This window comes from Sycon ciliatum, chromosome 11, assembly GCF_964019385.1.
Source record: "Sycon ciliatum chromosome 11, ocSycCili1.1, whole genome shotgun sequence".
NCBI lineage: Eukaryota > Metazoa > Porifera > Calcarea > Leucosolenida > Sycettidae > Sycon > Sycon ciliatum.
The window spans coordinates 23,375,983-23,394,388 of record NC_088653.1 but is presented as its reverse complement, the minus strand read 5'-3'; the positions used below and the strand labels follow the sequence as shown (position 1 = coordinate 23,394,388).

At 49.5% G+C, this 18,406-nt stretch overlaps 1 protein-coding gene across 3 annotated transcripts in view; it reads left to right on the top strand.

Moving 5' to 3' along the window:
* The window catches only part of LOC135827593 (ankyrin repeat domain-containing protein 17-like), a 77,824-nt gene that overhangs the window by 33,629 nt on the left and 25,789 nt on the right, over positions 1 to 18,406 (top strand). For all 3 annotated transcript variants that reach the window (XM_065340063.1, XM_065340061.1, XM_065340062.1), the window contains exons 4-7: positions 164 to 379; positions 1,768 to 1,896; positions 14,188 to 15,408; positions 16,415 to 16,519. In XM_065340063.1, coding sequence (XP_065196135.1) covers positions 164 to 379; positions 1,768 to 1,896; positions 14,188 to 15,408; positions 16,415 to 16,519 — 1,671 coding nt within the window. The remainder of the gene's footprint in view (positions 1 to 163; positions 380 to 1,767; positions 1,897 to 14,187; positions 15,409 to 16,414; positions 16,520 to 18,406) is intronic.

The window sequence follows — 18,406 nt, the reverse complement described above, 5'->3', positions numbered from 1 at the left end:
TTGAGTCTCTCTCCCCTCTCCCGGGGAGACCCACGTGACCAGTTTTGGTAGTGAGCAACAAGTGCAAGTACAAGTGTGTGTGTGTGTGTGTGTGTGTGTGTGTGTGTGTGTGTGTGTGCCGGCATTGCTGTCTGCTTGTTTCCGCCGTTGCATCGTTGTGCAGGTGCGCACAAAGAAGGGAGCCTCACCGTTCTTCTTGGCATGTCGCGAGGGTCACATGGGAATCGCCATCATGCTATATGAAAAGAGAGCCGATACGGAAGTGCCGGATTCACGCAGCGTCACGCCTTTGCTTGCGTCTTTCCGCAATGGTCATGTTAAAGTGGTTGAGTGGCTCCTTAACTATGTCAAGGCGTTCCCGAGTGACGACGATTGTTCGGTAAGCAACGATGCACGTTCTACGCACTCTACACTATGTGTCTTTGTGTGTGTGCGTGCGTGCCTGTCCGCCCGCCTGCCCGCCCGCCTGTCTGTCTCCCTGTCTCTCTGTCTGTCTGTATGTGAATAAGGCTGATCCGGTCATGGTCTGTTTTCTTGTTGTTGCTTGTCACGTGTGTGTGTGTGTATCTGTGTTGCCACACCTGCCGACATGTCAGTAGCCTGCTGGTTTTGGAGGCTTGTCACAACCTGCCGACAATTGGTCTTCTCCTGCCGACAACAGCCATGATAATATCCAATGTTGCCCTTCTGCTTGGTTTAGAAATCATGATCCAGATTTTGTTGCCTACACTGGTCATCATGAGTTTTTCTGTAGCTCTCTCCTGCCCTGCTAAGCAAGATCATCATCAGTCTTGGGAAAAGATGGAAAACTCAGTTTGAGTCTCACTTAGAATCGCGAAAATATTGGCGCCTGTATGCATGTGTATACTGGGGTTACTATGATTGGGGGTCTGGAGGCGAAGCCCCCAGATGATGCATTTTCTTTTTCTATCCCACTGGTATTTGGCTAAAATGTTGTGGCAACACTGGTGTATGCGTGTGTGTGTGTGTGTGCGTGTGCGTGTGTGTGTGTGTGTGTGTGTGTGTGTGTGTGTGTGTGTGTGTGTGTGTGTGTGTGTGTGTGTGTGTGTGTGTGTGTGTGTGTGTGTGTGTGTGTGTGTGTGTGTGTGTGTGTGTGTGTGTGTGTGTGTGTGTGTGTGTGTGTGTGTGTGTGTGTGTGTGTGTGTGTGTGTGTGTGTGTGTGTGTGTGTGTGTGTGTGTGTGTGTGTGTGTGTGTGTGTGTGTGTGTGTGTGTGTGTGTGTGTGTGTGTGTGTGTGTGTGTGTGTGTGTGTGTGTGTGTGTGTGTGTGTGTCACACGTCTTTCTTCTCTTTCTCGGTCTCTTCCTGACTTTTCTTTCATTCTCCTGGGTGGTTACCAACAGCCAGTGTATGCCGGAGTATGTGGTGTGGTGTGTGTGTGTAGAAAAAAAGAAGAAAAAAATGGAAAAATGAAAAATAGGGATTCACTGGCCAGAAAAAGTCACTTCAATCAGCTGTGTGGTGGATACCAGGCTAAAAATAGTGGCGGTCAATTCATCAGCCTTGCAAGCTGTTGAATGGTGTAATCCCAGCACAAGTTGCTATGTCTAACATAGCTGTTCGCTATCATCGCTTCCGCGATGGGCAGGTCTGAGGTCTGAGGTGTGTGTGTATATGTCTATCTGTCTCAGTGTGTCTGTGTGTCTGTATGTGAATATGGCTGATCCGGTCATGGTCTGTTTTCTTGTTGTGTCTTGTCACGTGTGTGTGCCGGCATTATCGGGATCATCCATCTTACGTCACAACAGAAAGCCCTGTCGGCCCCTTGTCCACCTGATTCGAAAATGGATGAGATCAGGACATTGCGGGAGCAATGTACTGAGTTGATCATGGCAGCCAAAGCGAAGAAGACGCACGCAGCAGAACGGTGTGCCGAGGTACACAATGCATAGTTGATTCCTATTTTGAAATCTGTTATTCTCACCATGGCGACCTGTGGCCACTAAGAGAAGAAGAAATACGGGAACGGGGATTGGATAAAGATGGTTTTTTTTTAATTCTTTATTCTCACGATGGCCTCATCGCCAATAAGAGATACGTTTATGAGAAGGTGAGATGCTGTGGGTTATGCAGTTGGAAAGTAATATTTACATCACTTTGAATTTTACAAGTATGGAAGAGGGTGAGCGCTGCAGGAGCAGATTGAGTTAAACTGCAGTGAGTAGACTAGTTGTTGTTGTTGTTGTTGTTGTTGTTGTTGTTGTTGTTGTTGTTGTTGTTGTTGTTGTTGTTGTTGTTGTTGTTGTTGTTGTTGTTGTTGTTGTTGTTGTTGTTGTTGTTGTTGTTGTTGTTGTTGTTGTTGTTGTTGTTGTTGTTGTTGTTGTTGTTGTTGTTGTTGTTGTTGTTGTTGTTGTTGTTGTTGTTGTTGTTGTTGTTGTTGTTGTTGTTGTTGTTGTTGTTGTTGTTGTTGTTGTTGTACTTGTTCTTGCTGCTGCTGCTGCTCCATCTGCTCCATCTGCTGCTGCTGCTTTATCTGCTGCTGCTGCTGCTCCATCTGCTGCTGCTGCTGCTGCTGTTGCTGCTGCTGCTCCTCCTGCTGCTGCTGCTCCTGCTGCTGCTGTTGCTCCTGCTGCTGCTGCTGCTGCTGTTGCTGTTGCTGCTCGTATTTGTTTAAACCCTTTCAGTGCTAATGACGAGATATCTCGCTCTGTAAAGTGTACCTGAACGGCGGAAGACGAGATATCTCGCTCCACGGTCCGCGCAATAGTACAAAGTGCATATATCACTGTACAAACTGTCGTAAGTCATGTCAACGAAGGCCGTTGGAAAGGTATTGAGCTCAGCTTTCCAGTGATATAAAGTTCATTGCGATAGGACTAGATTTGAGTGAGCGATGACGAATAGAATTGCAACAAAATCAAAATACGCTTTCTGGCCATCAGTTCAAACCTTTTGCTCGCAACTCGCTTTTTTTAGGGGATTTCCCTTTGCTACAGCGCATGCGTGTTGGGCATCAAACAAAGCGCTTGCATCTCAGCTTTGCAGCACAGTTTGAATCGTGAAGTTTGGTTTAGTTTGAGAGAGATGGCGAACGAAAATGTATTATGAAGTTGTTTAGCGATTCTGATACATGTAACGGCTTCTTATAGAGCACATAGAAGTGGTGCTCGCATGCCTTTGGAGCTGACAATTGACAGAGAGCCTTCGCTTGGCTCTGGGCTTTCCAACCAGCCATAGATCGTGGAAGTCCACCCATAAATGCAAACGGCAAAAGATTTTGCTCGGCGACGTGCTTACAGGGTCTAAAATGAAAGCAAGTGCGCTGAAAGCTTAGCCGGCAGGGGGAAACTAGGCCAGCAGTGAAAAGGGTTAATATTCGTTCTGGGAATATGCACAATCAACTTTGCTAGTAACGACATCCAGCCGGGCACCAGAATTACCGTATATTCTTTGTTACCGTAAAATCCCGCCAGAGCGCCCCTCCCTCCTCGACGCTTGGGGTGCGGAGGGGCGGATGGGCGAGTCCTACTTACCGCATTCAGAACTGTATATGAACAAGTACTCACCCTACGAGAACTGTTTGTGCATCTCGTAAACCCACCAAAGGTTAAGAGCCAGGAGTCGTACAGACCCGTCAAAACTCAGGTTTTGTGCGATCCCTGGTCAAGAGGGTGGGCACTGTTGCGTACATTTCCAATGGGGTCGGGCACGCGTCTGCAGTACAGTACGGCATCACAGACTGTGACAGAGTCATACGAGGATACAATCAATCATGTCCCTGACAAGAAGTCAGGGAGGGGCGGATGGGAGAGACGGGGCGCTCTGGCGGGATTTTACGGTATAAGCGCTGAGCTGATATTTTTTCAACACCCTTCTATCCCGTGCTTATATTGGAGACCGCGCTTATATGTTTTCAACCAATACATCCATACAGAGCAAGAAGAAATAATATGCTAGATAGTGGATATCATGCATACAGCATTGATTTCCACCAAGACCGTGCTAATAATAGAGACTGTGCTTATAATGTTTCGAAAGGTGCTCACAGTGTGCTAGTATTAGAGACTGTGCTAGTAATGGAGACCTGTGCTTATAATAGAGAATATACGGTATGCCGTTACTGGCGAAGTGTCCTTACGAACGAACGGCCCCGTTTACATGTATATTAACCCATATTTTGTATAGTATGACATAAAGTGGAGTAGCACGGGTAGTCGATACCCGTGCTACCCGTGAGGACCTCGGGTAGACGGGTACAGAATAGTTAGTGGAAATAAAATAAGAAGGATGAGAAAGACAAGAGTTCTTGATGCAGGTTATTGAAAACACAGGAAGCACATGTATTATTAGTATATTCTGTTGGTAGTGGGACGATGCTCAGGCAACAGTCCATCACACCAGACGATATGCTACGGCTCTGGGTCAAGGCAGTCAAGCAAGCTGCCAAAAGGAGGACAAAGAAGGACAGGACAGTGCAGATAACGAGTGGCTACGCTCGAAGACTCTTCAAAGTGGAAATGCAGTCCTAGCTTGATTGCAGTTATTTCTCCACCCGGCGCTGAACAGACGTCGGAACTGTTTTTGCGAGGTTAGCCTCCGCAACAGCCTTCGCAACTCCGACGGTATGGAGGCATATGTCCGCAGCAGACAATTGTACTCTGCATGTATCGACTCGGCTCCTTGTTCGGCGAGAAGGCCCAGTCCGACGCGTACGCGCATCATGCTGGGAGCAACATGCTGCTCTAGCAAAATGCATCTTCGGTGTTATGTGGGCCATGTTGTGTGCCACCAGCTCGGACCTGACGAGGGCGATGAAATCTCTGATGTTGCCACTCAGATCTTGAACTTCTTCTTGGTCAGTCACCTGTATCAGAGCAGATAGAACACAGCGAAGCTCTGCACTGGATATTTTGGATCTACAGTGCGTTTTTTTATAACAGACCATTGTCGATTTTGATTTTTTAGTTTGTTCTCTTTCCAAATTTGAAATTTTTTCTTCACAGCTGCGTTTGTGTGGGTCTTGGATCGAAGAAAATTAAGTTTGGGAGTCGGAATAATAATAATTGTCAAAGTTAGATATTCGGCCGGGTTTCGGCTGGAAATCCGGTTTTAAATGGTTTTCAGTGGATTTTGATTTTTTAAACGGAAGTTTTAGCCAGGAAAGCTCATCACTTGCATGGTGCCCGGCATGAGTTCGAATCCAGTACAGTTTATCTTGGTTCTTTTTTCTTCTTTTCTTTTTCGGTATACTGTAGTACAGCGCATGCATGTACATGTACATGCACATGGCTGTGCAGTTGTGCACTGCTGTCTGCAGTTCTCCTAACCTTTGTAGGAAACCAGTGAGTCGTGGCTTTTCACGACTTATTGTGGCAAACTGTACTGAATAATTCAAGTCCTGTATTGCAATTAGCTCAATAAATCAAAACATTCCAGCATGCATGTTATGATGTAGGAAACTTCCCTCGATCCCTGAAAGAATGCAGTGAAAATACAAACACCACAACAAATCACAAAGGCAATTCACACAGCTCCCATAAAGAGACTAACAAAAAGGAAGCATGAGCAGTTTTACAAACACACAAACACACACAATGCAAATAGGTCACAGTTGTGTCCGGTTCAACATCTGCGAATAGTAGAAGACCAGTGAGGAACGAAACGGCCCCAATAATTCCGTGTTTTGTGTTGCACTTGTGACGACAGTATTACACAGTGAACAGATGTGCTCGGACAGCCGACGACGTATATCATCGTTGGCGCCGGCCTCCAGTCACGAACACATCGGCGCAGTTTTTCACGAATCTGTCCCGTCCACCAGTATGCAGAACAATAACGCGCTTGCCTTTACCTGATGGTGCTTCATTTGGTTGCTTGCCTATACACTCCTGTCACCATTGTCGGACCACCTCCTAGTAACTGTGTGACGCGCATTGACCCACGTCTCATCCAGGTATGTCTCACAGGTAGCGATGCCGCCATGACACAATCCTGTGCTGTTCCATCATTATTTGTGTGATACCTCTGGTCTTGCCACACTGGAATCCCATGGAACGCAACATTTTCCAAGAGCTAGTTTTGCTCATGTCTGGAAAATCGTCGATGGTTTCTCTGCAGCGAGCAGGAACTTTGTCCAGTGTTGGGTCCTCCTTCGCAGCATAGAATCCGTAAATTATTTCTTATACAGTCCAAAGCAAATCCGTCAGGGTTGAGTGGTTTCATGGCACGAGTCTCACATCGGGGATTGTCACTCTCGTTGCCTTCATCACTGGAGACAGACAAGGCCAACGCAGCACGCTGATTTTCGCCGTCAGCATCCCTGGTACATCTGTTCATGGTGGAAATGCTGACGCCACACGCAACAGCAGCATGACGAATGGAATACTTGGGACCAATTCGATGCCCAGCCATTGTTCTCCTCGTCTTCGCAACAAATTGTAAAACAGACACCACCATGTACCATGGCCCGTTCGCGTTTTGTTATAATTATGTGGCATGTCGAGAGAACAAGTTGCCACGAACGAAAAGACACTCGAGAAAAAGCAAAATAGGACCACAGAGCACTCAGCAACAAAATGATTCCTCCGGCCACGAGGCAAGAAGCTCGAAGGATACTCTGAACAAGATGGCGAAATGCCACGAGTCACACCCGGTTTTTCGAATTTCGCGCGCAGATTTTCGTGACGCAACTCGCATGACATTTTCTCAAAAGTGTCCTTGAGTACGTTCTCAAGGTTTTCAGAGTCTATTATAAAAAAACGCACTGTAGTCAACTTCACGAGCAAAGTCTCCATGAAGAATTCCCAAAGTCACTTGTGAACGGTATCCACGTGCGAGCAAGTTATGGTATCATGTCAGCGGAAGTAGAACTGTGAAGTCTCATAAGATACCACCATGGGCAGCAGGAAAATGGTCTTAGTATCTGAAGTACTTCTTATCCAGCATAATTCAGTATGGATCAATACACTGCATAATTCAGTATGGATCAATACACTGCATAATTCAGTATGGATCAATACACTGCATAATTCAGTATGGATCAATACACTGCATAATTCAGTATGGATCAATACACTGCATAATTCAGTATGGATCTATACACGGCATAATTCAGTATGGATCAATACACTGCATAATTCAGTATGGATCAATACACTGCATAATTCAGTATGGATCAATACACTGCATAATTCAGTATGGATCAATACACTGCATAATTCAGTATGGATCAATACACTGCATAATTCAGTATGGATCCATACACTCGTGCTCGGGACAATGTGTGTTTTAACCAAGAGTATGGCAGAGTGCGTACGAAGTCCACTGCGCTCTGAGCGTGAACGTGTCTTGACAAACTTACTATAATTATTACAATTGTTGAACGATGACGTGCACCGAGCATACCCAGCAAATAGCTGCCTCCGCCTCCGCTGGACGGCTGTAGCGTCAGGGAGAAGGCTAGGGCACCGCTGCTCAACCACGGACACAGGAGCAGCTGTGAGCGGCATGATGATCTCATCTGTGAGCCCTTTGTGTACATGGTTGCCTATGAAGGCTCCGCCGTGATACGCCTGCCGCTGAACAAAGTGCTGCTGCAGGATCGGCTCAATGCTCGTCTCGCATGGTCCGCTCAATTCTTTCTCTTTTGACGTCCTGCTGCAAGAGTCCATCAGCACCTGCGCTGAGCCTGCGCTCATCAACCACGGCCGCTTTCCACTGATCTTGTATGTTGGCGCACACATCTGCCAGATTCTGGCCGGCGACACCTTGCTCCGCACCATGCAGCGCGACAAAGTTTAAATGCTCCTGGAGAGTGGCTGCCTGCTTGAATTTCTCCCTCGCCTGATCCATCTGCTGCCGGTGCTGAGCATGGAGCTCGGCTAGCTGCACCATTTTGTCACTGTCACCTGGCGCTAGCGCAGCGCCTGCTGTCGTGACCAGCTGCGCATCAAGCGAACGAACATCACGGAGGAGGCAGTCGAACAACAGTGAGTGAATTCCAAGGTCGAGGTGGAGGGCAGGCAGCACTGCGTCCTCGACTGGGATTGGCAGGATAGGTGGCCGGGTAACATTGTGTAATGTTTGGCGTTGCTGATGTTGCCGCCTGCAGCTGTAAACCTTGCGAGGTCGGCTCCCAGTGAGTCCAGGGATCAAGGGGTTCTGTCGTTCTCATCCCGCTCGTTGCTGGGCAACTCCATGGCTTTCTTTGTGCAGTGGCAGTGGAGGCAGGGTCGCACACCACTGGAGCCGGACAGGCCGTAATTGCTCGTTTGAAACTCGTCTCCAAACAAATAGAAATACAGCCTCTTGCCGTTCCACTCCCCACTGGCTATCAGTTCCTCTAGCTGTGGGCGGTAGATTTTCAGTGCTGTTTCGGTGTTGGCTGCTGTGTCCTTTGCATTAAATACGCAGAGCGGAATTGTGCGCTTCACTGAGTTCGGGTGCTCAACATTTGCAATCTGCAGCACACAAATTAGAACAGCAGCAGATCTTCTTTTCAACTTCTCCTTTTTGAATTTTTTTCAAAATATGCCATGCCACAAACTTTCTCTTTCCATTTTTATAAATGTAAAAGTGCATGCGTGTGTGTGTATATATATTTACCTGCATGCAGAACTTGAAAGAACCTCCTCCATGGTCACCTCAGCTTGACGTATATCCTGTCATCAGAAATGGCACCATTGTGCCATGTCGGCAGGTTATGCTTCGCGTACATGTCAAGGTAGTGGTGCACTGTAGCAAGCAAGTTGGGTACCGTACTGGCAATATATGTTGCCGCGTAACGCGTAACGCAGGGGGGTGCGGCGTAACGCGCGACCAGGCTAGTGCGACAAATTTTCGTTGAGTTCGTAACGCGCGTCCGGCGGGGTGCGGCGATCTTTTCATTGCAAAAAAGGCTGAAAACTGTGAAAGCACGTGTACCGCGTGGTGAAAAGTTCAAAACTGGACGCAGCAGGAAGTCCTGCAATAGCAAAAAAAGGACTGCGGCAATATAGAAACCTGTGTAACGGCTCCTGTGCGACTTTGCATGTAACGCCCTGCGTGCGGCAAACATGTGCCAATGTAACGCTTCATGGCCTCACTGCGGCAACATATATTGCCAGTACGGTAGTTAGACCACCGCCACAACCGCGAAGGATGCAGCCTGACTTCTGGCCCATTGGAATAGTTTCCGCTACATATGCTGTCAATGCTTCTGACAGTGTGGCACAAACACGGTGCTCTGATTCCAGGTTGAGGCCATACGTCTTCAAGCAAGAGCTCAGGACACGAAGCTTGTTCCAGGATAGATTTAGATCAACCTTGAGAGAGAGAGAGTGCAAGGCCATCCTGAGCTGGAGATGGAAGTACGCCGGCCTGTTCCAGTACGTCTTTCTTGTCTCATCACTCGTATTAGCCAATGACGTCGCTGCTTGTGCCCTAGCACCACTGGCGTCGACGCATACGGTCTCATCTGAAACAATAAAATACCAGTTGAAGAGTAATCAATCATCGGGGCGGCATAGCCAGTTACTGGCAGCTGTGCACAAGATCAAGGTCAAGGTGTGTGTGTGTCAGGTCAAGTGTGTGTGTGTGTGTGCACGCCATATGCATGTGTGTGTGTGTGTGTGTGTTTGCACGTCGCATGCATTTGTGTACACGCCGCATGTACATGTGTGTGCGTGTGTGCACCATTGTACTCAAAGAAAAAGCAAATACTGTAAATAATGTATTCTGAATAATGATGCTCAATGCCTACCTATCTCTCTCAGCTCGGATGTTCTCCCAGGGCCGTAGCAGGCGGTCCGGCAGGTCCGGCAGCTGCCGGACCAATATTCGACCAAAAAAAGAAGAAGAAAAAAAGCGGGACCTCACAGATGTGAGCAGCTCAGGATGTCCACCCGGTACCATTGATGAGGATGTGTGCAATAAGTAGCATAGAGGTAGTACATAGTAGTGCCGGTAGTAGACCTACATAATACATGTACATATCATCACTTTCAGGAGTATGACCCTGCTGAAGGTCATGTGAACAGTCGTGCCAGTGAATGTTCCTACTCTGTACTTCCGGAAACGTGTTCGGATTCTTTTCTTCCTCCAATTCTTTCTAGATAGGATTTGTACCAAAGATATTCCATTGCAATATCCTTTCTCCTCCTCCAAAGGTCCATTTTGGTTCTTTTATCACATGCATTTAGATACGGTTGCTATGCCTTCATAGGCTTCAACAAGTTCTGTTTGGACGGGCACAACATGCTGATGCCCTTTTTCATGACTCATGCCGAACGTCCTTCTTCCTTTTCTCGCCCTATGTCACTCTGCATGGTCACGATTACATGCATGTACATGTACATGTTGTACATGTACCGGCATATGTATGAGTGTGGGCTCGGGGGGGGGGGGGGGGGGGGGGGCATCGAAGTCGGATCTTGCCGGACCAACCAAAATGGGGCTGCTATGGGCCTGTCTCCTCCTTTTCGTAAGTTCGCTAGCGGATGTTGACGACACCTCTCCAACCGTTACCCGCTTATAGACTTGTGCCCGGCCACGTTGACTCTGACGTACTGCAAGGGTTCCGTCGCACTGTCTTGCCTTGACCAAATGCCCAATCAACTGGTCAGTGGTATCGCCGTTCAGCTTGGATGGCAAGGAGGCCAACACTTGGGCAACCGTCGATGAGCGCGATACCGTGTTCAAGCGGGTGGTAAGCAGGAGGCTCGGGTGTGCTGGGACGCACGGTGGGGGGGGGGGGGGACTAGTTGTGTTGCACATGTACTCGTATTTGTCACTGACATTCCTACTGCTGTGGTTGCTGTCGTTCCTATCGCTGTTGTTGCAGCGGTGATGGTAGCGGTGGGTGCAGTAACGGTTGCTGTCGAAACAAGCTCGCTAGATTTCTGGTGTTTTGTGTCCCCAGTGACAGCTCCACTGATTTTATATCCTGCTTTCCGCTTCGGAGGTCTGCCTCCTTTCGATTTTGTAGCATAACGGGTGCGTACTGTGCACTTTGAACGTGTGTGTGTGTGCAACCCATGTTACAAGCTCGCCACACGGCCACCACCACAAGCCTCGCTGACCCGCTACAGAGTCTCTAATGCTGTGTACGGATAGTGACGTTTCACGCTCGCAACGGTCCTGAGCAGCCAGTTTATCTCTTAGAATCTGCATTGCTTGTCCATGGGTACGTTGGTGAATAAGCTCTTCACATCGAAAGTAGCCATCACGTGGCCCGTGCCTATGGCAGTGTCCGTTATTTTTTTGCGATGAATTCCTGAGAATTTGTCACGTGAGTCGGAGGAGTCTTGCCTGTTAGTCGGTCCGGATTATTTTTGCCAGGAAACGTGCTAAGCGGTGGAGTGGTGAACCAATAGCCGCTACTATGGGTCTGAGAGGGATGTTGTCCTTATGAACCTTAGGGCGACCGTAAAAGTGAGGACGCCGTGCACGTCCGTGGGTTGCAGAAAGGTTTCTGAGAACGAGATATTTCCTCTCTTCTCTCCATTGGGCGTAGGGCTTTATGTAGTTTTTCTACTAACCTATCCGTTGGATTTCGCGGGAGGAGGGAATACGTCGTACTGCCCTTCAAATGGTCTTGAATTTTGTTATAATCCGCTAAGTCCATCAGCACAACCGCTCGTCCCTCATCAGCTGGTAGTGTCTTTATGGTTAGAAGTTGCCGGAGGTCACGTAGTGCCGCTGTAGCTTGCCGTCTTGTTAGATTCTGGGAAGGTGTAACGGCGTTGTCAAGGGCTTCTTGGACCTTCTTGCAGGTGGCTATTTCCAGGCCACGGTGAGTTGGCCCACATCTCTGTTCTAGTGATTACTTCTTCCTTCGAACCTTTTTGGGTGGAAGAGCGAAATCCAAGCCCAGTTGCAAGAGGTCAGTTTGGTTCGTCGTGAGGTTGTGAGAGGAAAGGTTGAAGACATTCTGCTTGTTTGAAGTAGCGTCTGTAGCGTTGGTCGGTGAAGCAAGTAGTTTCTTAAGTTCCCGTTTGTGCAGTGTTGTGGCGTGTTGGAAGGAAGATGCACCGTGTGCTTCGATCCACTTCCATCCAACTGTGAATGTCTAACTGTTTTCCTCAAGCGTACTCCAGGCTTTGGCTGCTTCTTCTGTTGCTGGTTTTGCTGGACCAGTAGTTTAAACCGTAGTTTCTTTGTATGCTCTCATAGAAGTGTCTGGTGGACGCGTACCATTGAGGCTTTGACTTGCTCAGAGTCGTGTGGACTATTTCTTTTGAGATACTTCTGTGTCACCTTACTAGTCTTGCATTGGGTGAAAAACTCCAGCCTTGCAGTCCCGGAGCCAGCTCCTGGGGGTTGATACGGCCCCAGGTCGGCTACAAGACCGACTATTTCCACGTGCTCAATTTCAAAATCCTGGGAGCATACATCTCTACCTCTATGCATTATCTGTTTGTTTCAGCTGCACATTTCCTCCAGCAACAGAGATGACATCTATCACAGTAGATTTCACAGGACAAGAAGAACAGTTAAGGAGGTAGAGACTCCAGCGAGAAGTGTATGAGGATAGATTACTACTGGTACAGTTCCAGATAATCAAGTGCGCACTGAGAAGCCCATGGACGTGGAATTGGTGAAAACTGGTACGGCCATGGCCGCACCAGCCGTACCCGTGGCGCCGGCCCTGCCTTGCCAATGTTTTTTTGTAGAATGACCGTTGATTTGCCTTGCCAATGTTTTTTTGTAGAATGACCGTTGATTTATGCCAATGTTGCAATCCTCTTTGAGACTGGATCAGCAGTGTCCTGCGAATACTAAGAGGAGGATGGGTAGACATTTTTTTAAAACTGTATGGAGAGAAACATGTAATGCAGTAAAAAGGTACACAAGTAAAAGGAATAGCGCGAGCTCCAGTGTGGGAGCAAAACCATTCCTAAAAAAATCATCGCCGAAGTCGCTACCACTATTTCACAAGTATCCTGGATGTCAGTCCCTCTTAGAAAACCCTTGTTTGTCAGGGGAAAGGAAGTCTAGTCCTTAACTTAGGTTGGTTGAGCTTCGCCTGCTGTCGTGGCAAAGGATAGCATGGTATGGCAGGCACAAGAAATAGCTGTCAAATGCCCAGAGAGTCGTTACTCAAGCAGTGCACTTGACCTCGGGGCACTGAAATCACGTCACTGCTCGCGAATTGTCGTTACCCAGACACAGTCGTTATCCAAAGTTAAATTGCACAGTTCGGCGGGACTTTGCTCTGGGCATGGAAAATCTGTCGTTACCAGCGAATTGTCATTATTGCCGCCGTTGTTACTCACGAAGTTCAATGTATCTGTGGACATACATGTATTCACACAATTATTATTATTATTATTTGTTTTTCAGCGGAAGCTCAACAGTGCAGCTGCACAAATATGAAGAGGCCGATGGGACCAAGAAAATAAAAAAAATAAAAATAAACAAATAAAAAAAAGTGTTTGCACACCACTCCCCTTATTCATGGCTCACACATGACGGGTTTACGTGGCTCTAGTAAAAAAAAGAAGAAGAAAAGGAGAAAAAAAAGAAACCCCCACCACCCAACTCGTAGGGTTTACCGGGTGTTAGCGGCCGTCGTGAGTTCCCTTCGGGCAACGGACACACAATAAAGTACTCTTTTCTTTCTTTTTTACCCAACTCACGCAATCATTTTAATATTCACCATATCAAACCGGATCATTCATTCGCGCCATGATCCAAGCTTGCAGCCTAAATCAATCACATCTTCTGAAAATCTTACTCAAGTTGCTGTCTGGTGATCGGTTAAAACCGTGAAACTCGAGAACTATGGCAGAAACGTTTTTGATTCCTTTCAAGTGTGCATACAGTCAACTTCGCTAATAACGACTGCGGATATAACGACAATTCGCGAATAATGACAGAATGTCCATGCCCAGAGCAAAGTCCCATTCAACTGTAACACATATAATGAGACTTCGCGAATAAAGACACTTCGCGAATAAGGACACTTTTTTGATGCCCCGCCGAGTGTCGTTATAACGCCCACGCCATGTACATAACCCCCCTGTGTGCTCCCCAACGCATTCACGCTGCACAACTTTTACTTTCCACAACTTTCACTTTAGCTCATACGTGTACATGCACACCCTTCAAAGTGGTGAACCCCTTGATAGGCGACAAGCCTCTGGGTCATCCTAATAAAGATATTATTATATTATAACTTATAAGCAAAGTTGACTGTACATGTATTTACATCTGCTTTTCTGTGACTGTGTGTGTGTGTGTTTGCTTAGCTGCTGTTTAATGAGCTTGATGCCGAGAAAGCATCCAAGGAGACCAAGCGGCAGGCAGCCATTCGGAAGCGCGACAAGCGGAAGAAGCGCAAACGCGAGCAACAGGAAGAGGAGGCTCGCAAGGAGCTGGAGGCCAAGGAACAGGAGGAAGCTAGTCAGCAGGAAGCCGTCATCGAGAGGACGGTGGCCGCCACCACTCTTCGTTTGACAGCCAGCCCGGAAAGCATCCTATCGGCGCTGAAGTTCCTGACAGCGACGCCATCAGCGCCCACGACCACCACGATATCGACCAGCAGCTCCTCCTCACGACAGGCGAGCAGCACTCGCGAACGGCGCAATCTCGGCGTTGATGATGTTGTTGCAGCTGCCGCTGCAGGTGTTAGCGTCATTAGCCCCGCGCGAAAAGCTAGCGTACCGGCAGCAGAACGCGACCGAACAAGCCAGCAATCGAGCACCGACTTATCCGCTAGCGACGACGATCGCAACCGGAAGAATAGACGGCGGCGCAAAGTCAAGACTCCGACCACCACCGCTCTTACTGGTCCGTTCTCGGCCATAGCGTTAGCAGCAAAACCCCTGCAGCTCACAGCCCTCTTGTCGAGCACGCAGGCCTCGTCGAAATCGTCCTCGTCGTCCGTGACCGGGGATTCCGCACGTCACCACGGCAACGCAAGCAGCCAGCCCTGGCCGCCCCGGTCCGACACGCCCGGTGAAGCGCGCAGCAAGACTGGGACCAAATCGTCATCCAGTGTCATCGCTGCTGCGTCTGCCGGAGCAGCAGCTAGACCTGGCAGTAGCGGTAGTGCCAGCTCCTCATCTTTCGACGGGAGCGGTAGTAGTGGGGAAACCACGACGACGACTAGTGTGATCAATGTAGAAGACGTCCGGGTGAAAGCAGCCGCTATGTCTCTGTCGGCGCAGCGCTCCGCACGCACCCCGCCGCGCGCTCCGAACCCGCGCGCTCGCACCACCGCCGAGACGTCCCATCAGCAGTCGACGGCCCAGAGCAATGCGTCGCGCCTCAGCTCGGGGAGCGATACGGCCGTCGTGTACAGCAGTCGCTCCTCTGCTTCGTCAAGTCGCGCCGGTGTTGCATCCACGGCTGGAGCTCAGGGTAGCTCCGGCTCGGCAAGCACTGCAGGCGCGTCGTCATCGCTAGCGGCCGCGACCAGTGCCGTCAGCTCAGTGCGCTCTTCCGCTGGCGTTAGCACATCATCCCAGGTGGGTGTGAGTATGTGTGTGGGCGTGTGCAGCGTCCACGCAGTGAACACTCAACGTGAAACGTGTTCAGTCTTTTTAAATACAGTAAAACCAGTACTAGCACCTCATTGCCCCCGCTCGTTCCTCATTCTTCATTCCATTTGGCCTAAGCGTTGACATCGCCAAGCAAGCTTGGCGATGTCAACACGAAAAGGCTGATAATAATAATAATACGAAGTCTGAAGAAAACGTTGAACGGTCTCTGCTTGGATGACGACTACACCATAGCTCAGTGGTTAGAGCATCGCTGGCTACAAGCGAGGGTCCCTGGTTCGAGTCCTGGTGGTGACAGTCAATTTTTTCTTCAGACTTTTCCCGTTTGTCTCTTTCCCTCAAAACCAGCTAATAATAATAATAATAATAATAGTAACTGGTTTGAGGGAAAGAGACAAACGGGAAAAGTCTGAAGAAAAAATTGACTGTCACCACCAGGACTCGAACCAGGGACCCTCGCTTGTAGCTAGCGATGCTCTAACCACTGAGCTATGGTGTAGTCGTCATCCCAGCAGAGGTCGTTCAACATTTTCTTCAGACTTCGTAACTCACACTTCCTGTGAATCCACACAGGCGGGTGGGACGCAGCCCTCACTGTAACCCACACACTTCACGTACAAACTAGAGTGCTGAGGCTGGGAAAAAGGGAAAATCCCTTCTCAGTGCTGCGGTGAGAGTTGCACAACTTACGTAACGGTAACGTTAGTTTATCGGTAGTGTGAATGTTCATCACGGTTTATCGCCATTCACGGTTTGACGGGATTCACGGTAGTCTGGACGCACCGTAAGTGGGTATAGGTTTGCAGCGGTTCCTGAACTTTGTGTCATCCGCGTCTGTGTGTGCCCGTGCGTGCCCGCTTGTGCCTGTGTGTGCATGCGTTCACCTTTTTCTCTCACCCACCCACGCACGCACACTTGTACACACACACACGCACACACACACACTTGTACACACGTACACACACGTACACAGAGTGTTGCCGAGTCGTTGTCCGGAGAGAATTCAGCTCGAGACGTAGGTCCTGCTGCGTACATGGAGGATGACCTGGACTGGTTTGAATCCTCCACGTCAACTTCGGTGAGAACTCTCTAAGCTTTATCAACCGATACTGTAGGGCTTAATATGGCTGGACTTTTAACTTAGATCTGCACTCGTCCCTCTTTAATCCAACACTTTAAAAACCAGCACCCCCTATGAAGATGCATAATTTCCAGCAACCAGAGTATCCTGTTCATGCACAGTGCAGCAGTAAATCAGATCTTCTAATCCAGCACCCTCCCTAATCCAGCACCCTCCCTAATCCAGCACCCTCCCTAATCCAGCACCCTCCCTAATCCAGCACCCTCCCTAATCCAGCACCCTCCCTAATCCAGCACCCTCCCTAATCCAGCACCCTCCCTAATCCAGCACCCTCCCTAATCCAGCACCCTCCCTAATCCAGCACCCTCCCTAATCCAGCACCCTCCCTAATCCAGCACCCTCCCTAATCCAGCACCCTCCCTAATCCAGCACCCTCCCTAACCCAGCACCCTCCCTAATCCAGCACCCTCCCTAATCCAGCACCCTCCCTAATACAGCACCCTCCCTAATCCAGCACCCTCCCTAATCCAGCAGAATTCCTGTAGCACACCTGGTGCCGTATTGTAGAGGGACCACTGTGAAATGAAAGTACAGTTCACGTTATACTTGCTCAGCCTGAAATTTCCGCATCTGCAGGAGTGTCACTAACGCCAAGGATCAACGTGTGAAGCAACAAGAAACCTGTCAAAAGTGTTTGGTTATATTGGGTGCCTCGTTTTGTTGGACTAGTGTCTGCGTCTGCGTGTGTGGCAAGATCAAGTTATGTTGCCCCCCACGCTGTCAGGGGGTACCCTCCACGCTGTCAGGGGGGTACCCTCCACGCTGTCAGGGGGTACCCTCCACGCTGTCAGGGGGTACCCCCCCCCACGCTGTCAGGGGTACCCTACACGCTGTCAGGGGGGTACCCTCCACGCTGTCAGGGGGTACCCTCCACACTGTCAGGGAGTACCCTCCAGGCTGTCAGGGGGTTCCCTCCACGCTGTCAGGGGGTACCCTCCAGGCTGTCAGGGGGTACCCTCCAGGCTGTCAGGGGGTACCCTCCACGCTGTCAGGGGGTACCCTCCACACTGTCAGGGGGTACCCTCCAGGCTGTCAGGGGGCACCCTCCACGCTGTCAGGGGGGTACCCTCCACGCTGTCAGGGGGTACCCTCCACGCTGTCAGGGGGTACCCTCCACGCTGTCAGGGGGTACCCTCCACGCTGTCAGGGGGTACCCTCCACGCTGTCAGGGGGTACCCTCCACGCTGTCAGGGGGTACCCTCCACGCTGTCAGGGGGGTACCCTCCAGGCTGTCAGGGGGTACCCTCCACGCTGTCAGGGGGGGTACCCGCCACGCTGTCAGGGGGTACCCTCCACGCTGTCAGGGGGTACCCTCCACGCTGTCAGGGGTACCCTCCACGCTGTCAGGGGGTACCCTCCACGCTGTCAGGGGGTACCCTCCACGCTGTCAGGGGGTACCCTCCACGCTGTCAGGGGGTACCCTACACGCTGTCAGGGGGTACCCTCCACGCTGTCAGGGGGTACCCTCCACGCTGTCAACCGGGGGGGGGGTAGTATGATGGTTGAGTTGCACGTTCATTGTTGGAGCTGTCTGTGGCTGGATATATGTATTCTGGCTGTATGCCTTTCGTATAAGTAGGGACTGAGATCTAATTCAGGTCTCTAGTGAGGTTCCATACTGTAATGTTTGTCCTAGTCTCAGTACCATTGTCCTTCTTTATTATTTTCCAGCTTGGGAATGTGAACTTTAGTAGAAAAAAAGAAAAAAAGAGAAGCATAACTTAGAAGGACGTCCATGTTGTATGCAGTCCAGCAGGAGAAGGATTGAGTGTGGAATAAGTTACACTGTGAGCGCCCACACAGTAGGCATTGGCGGATTCTGCT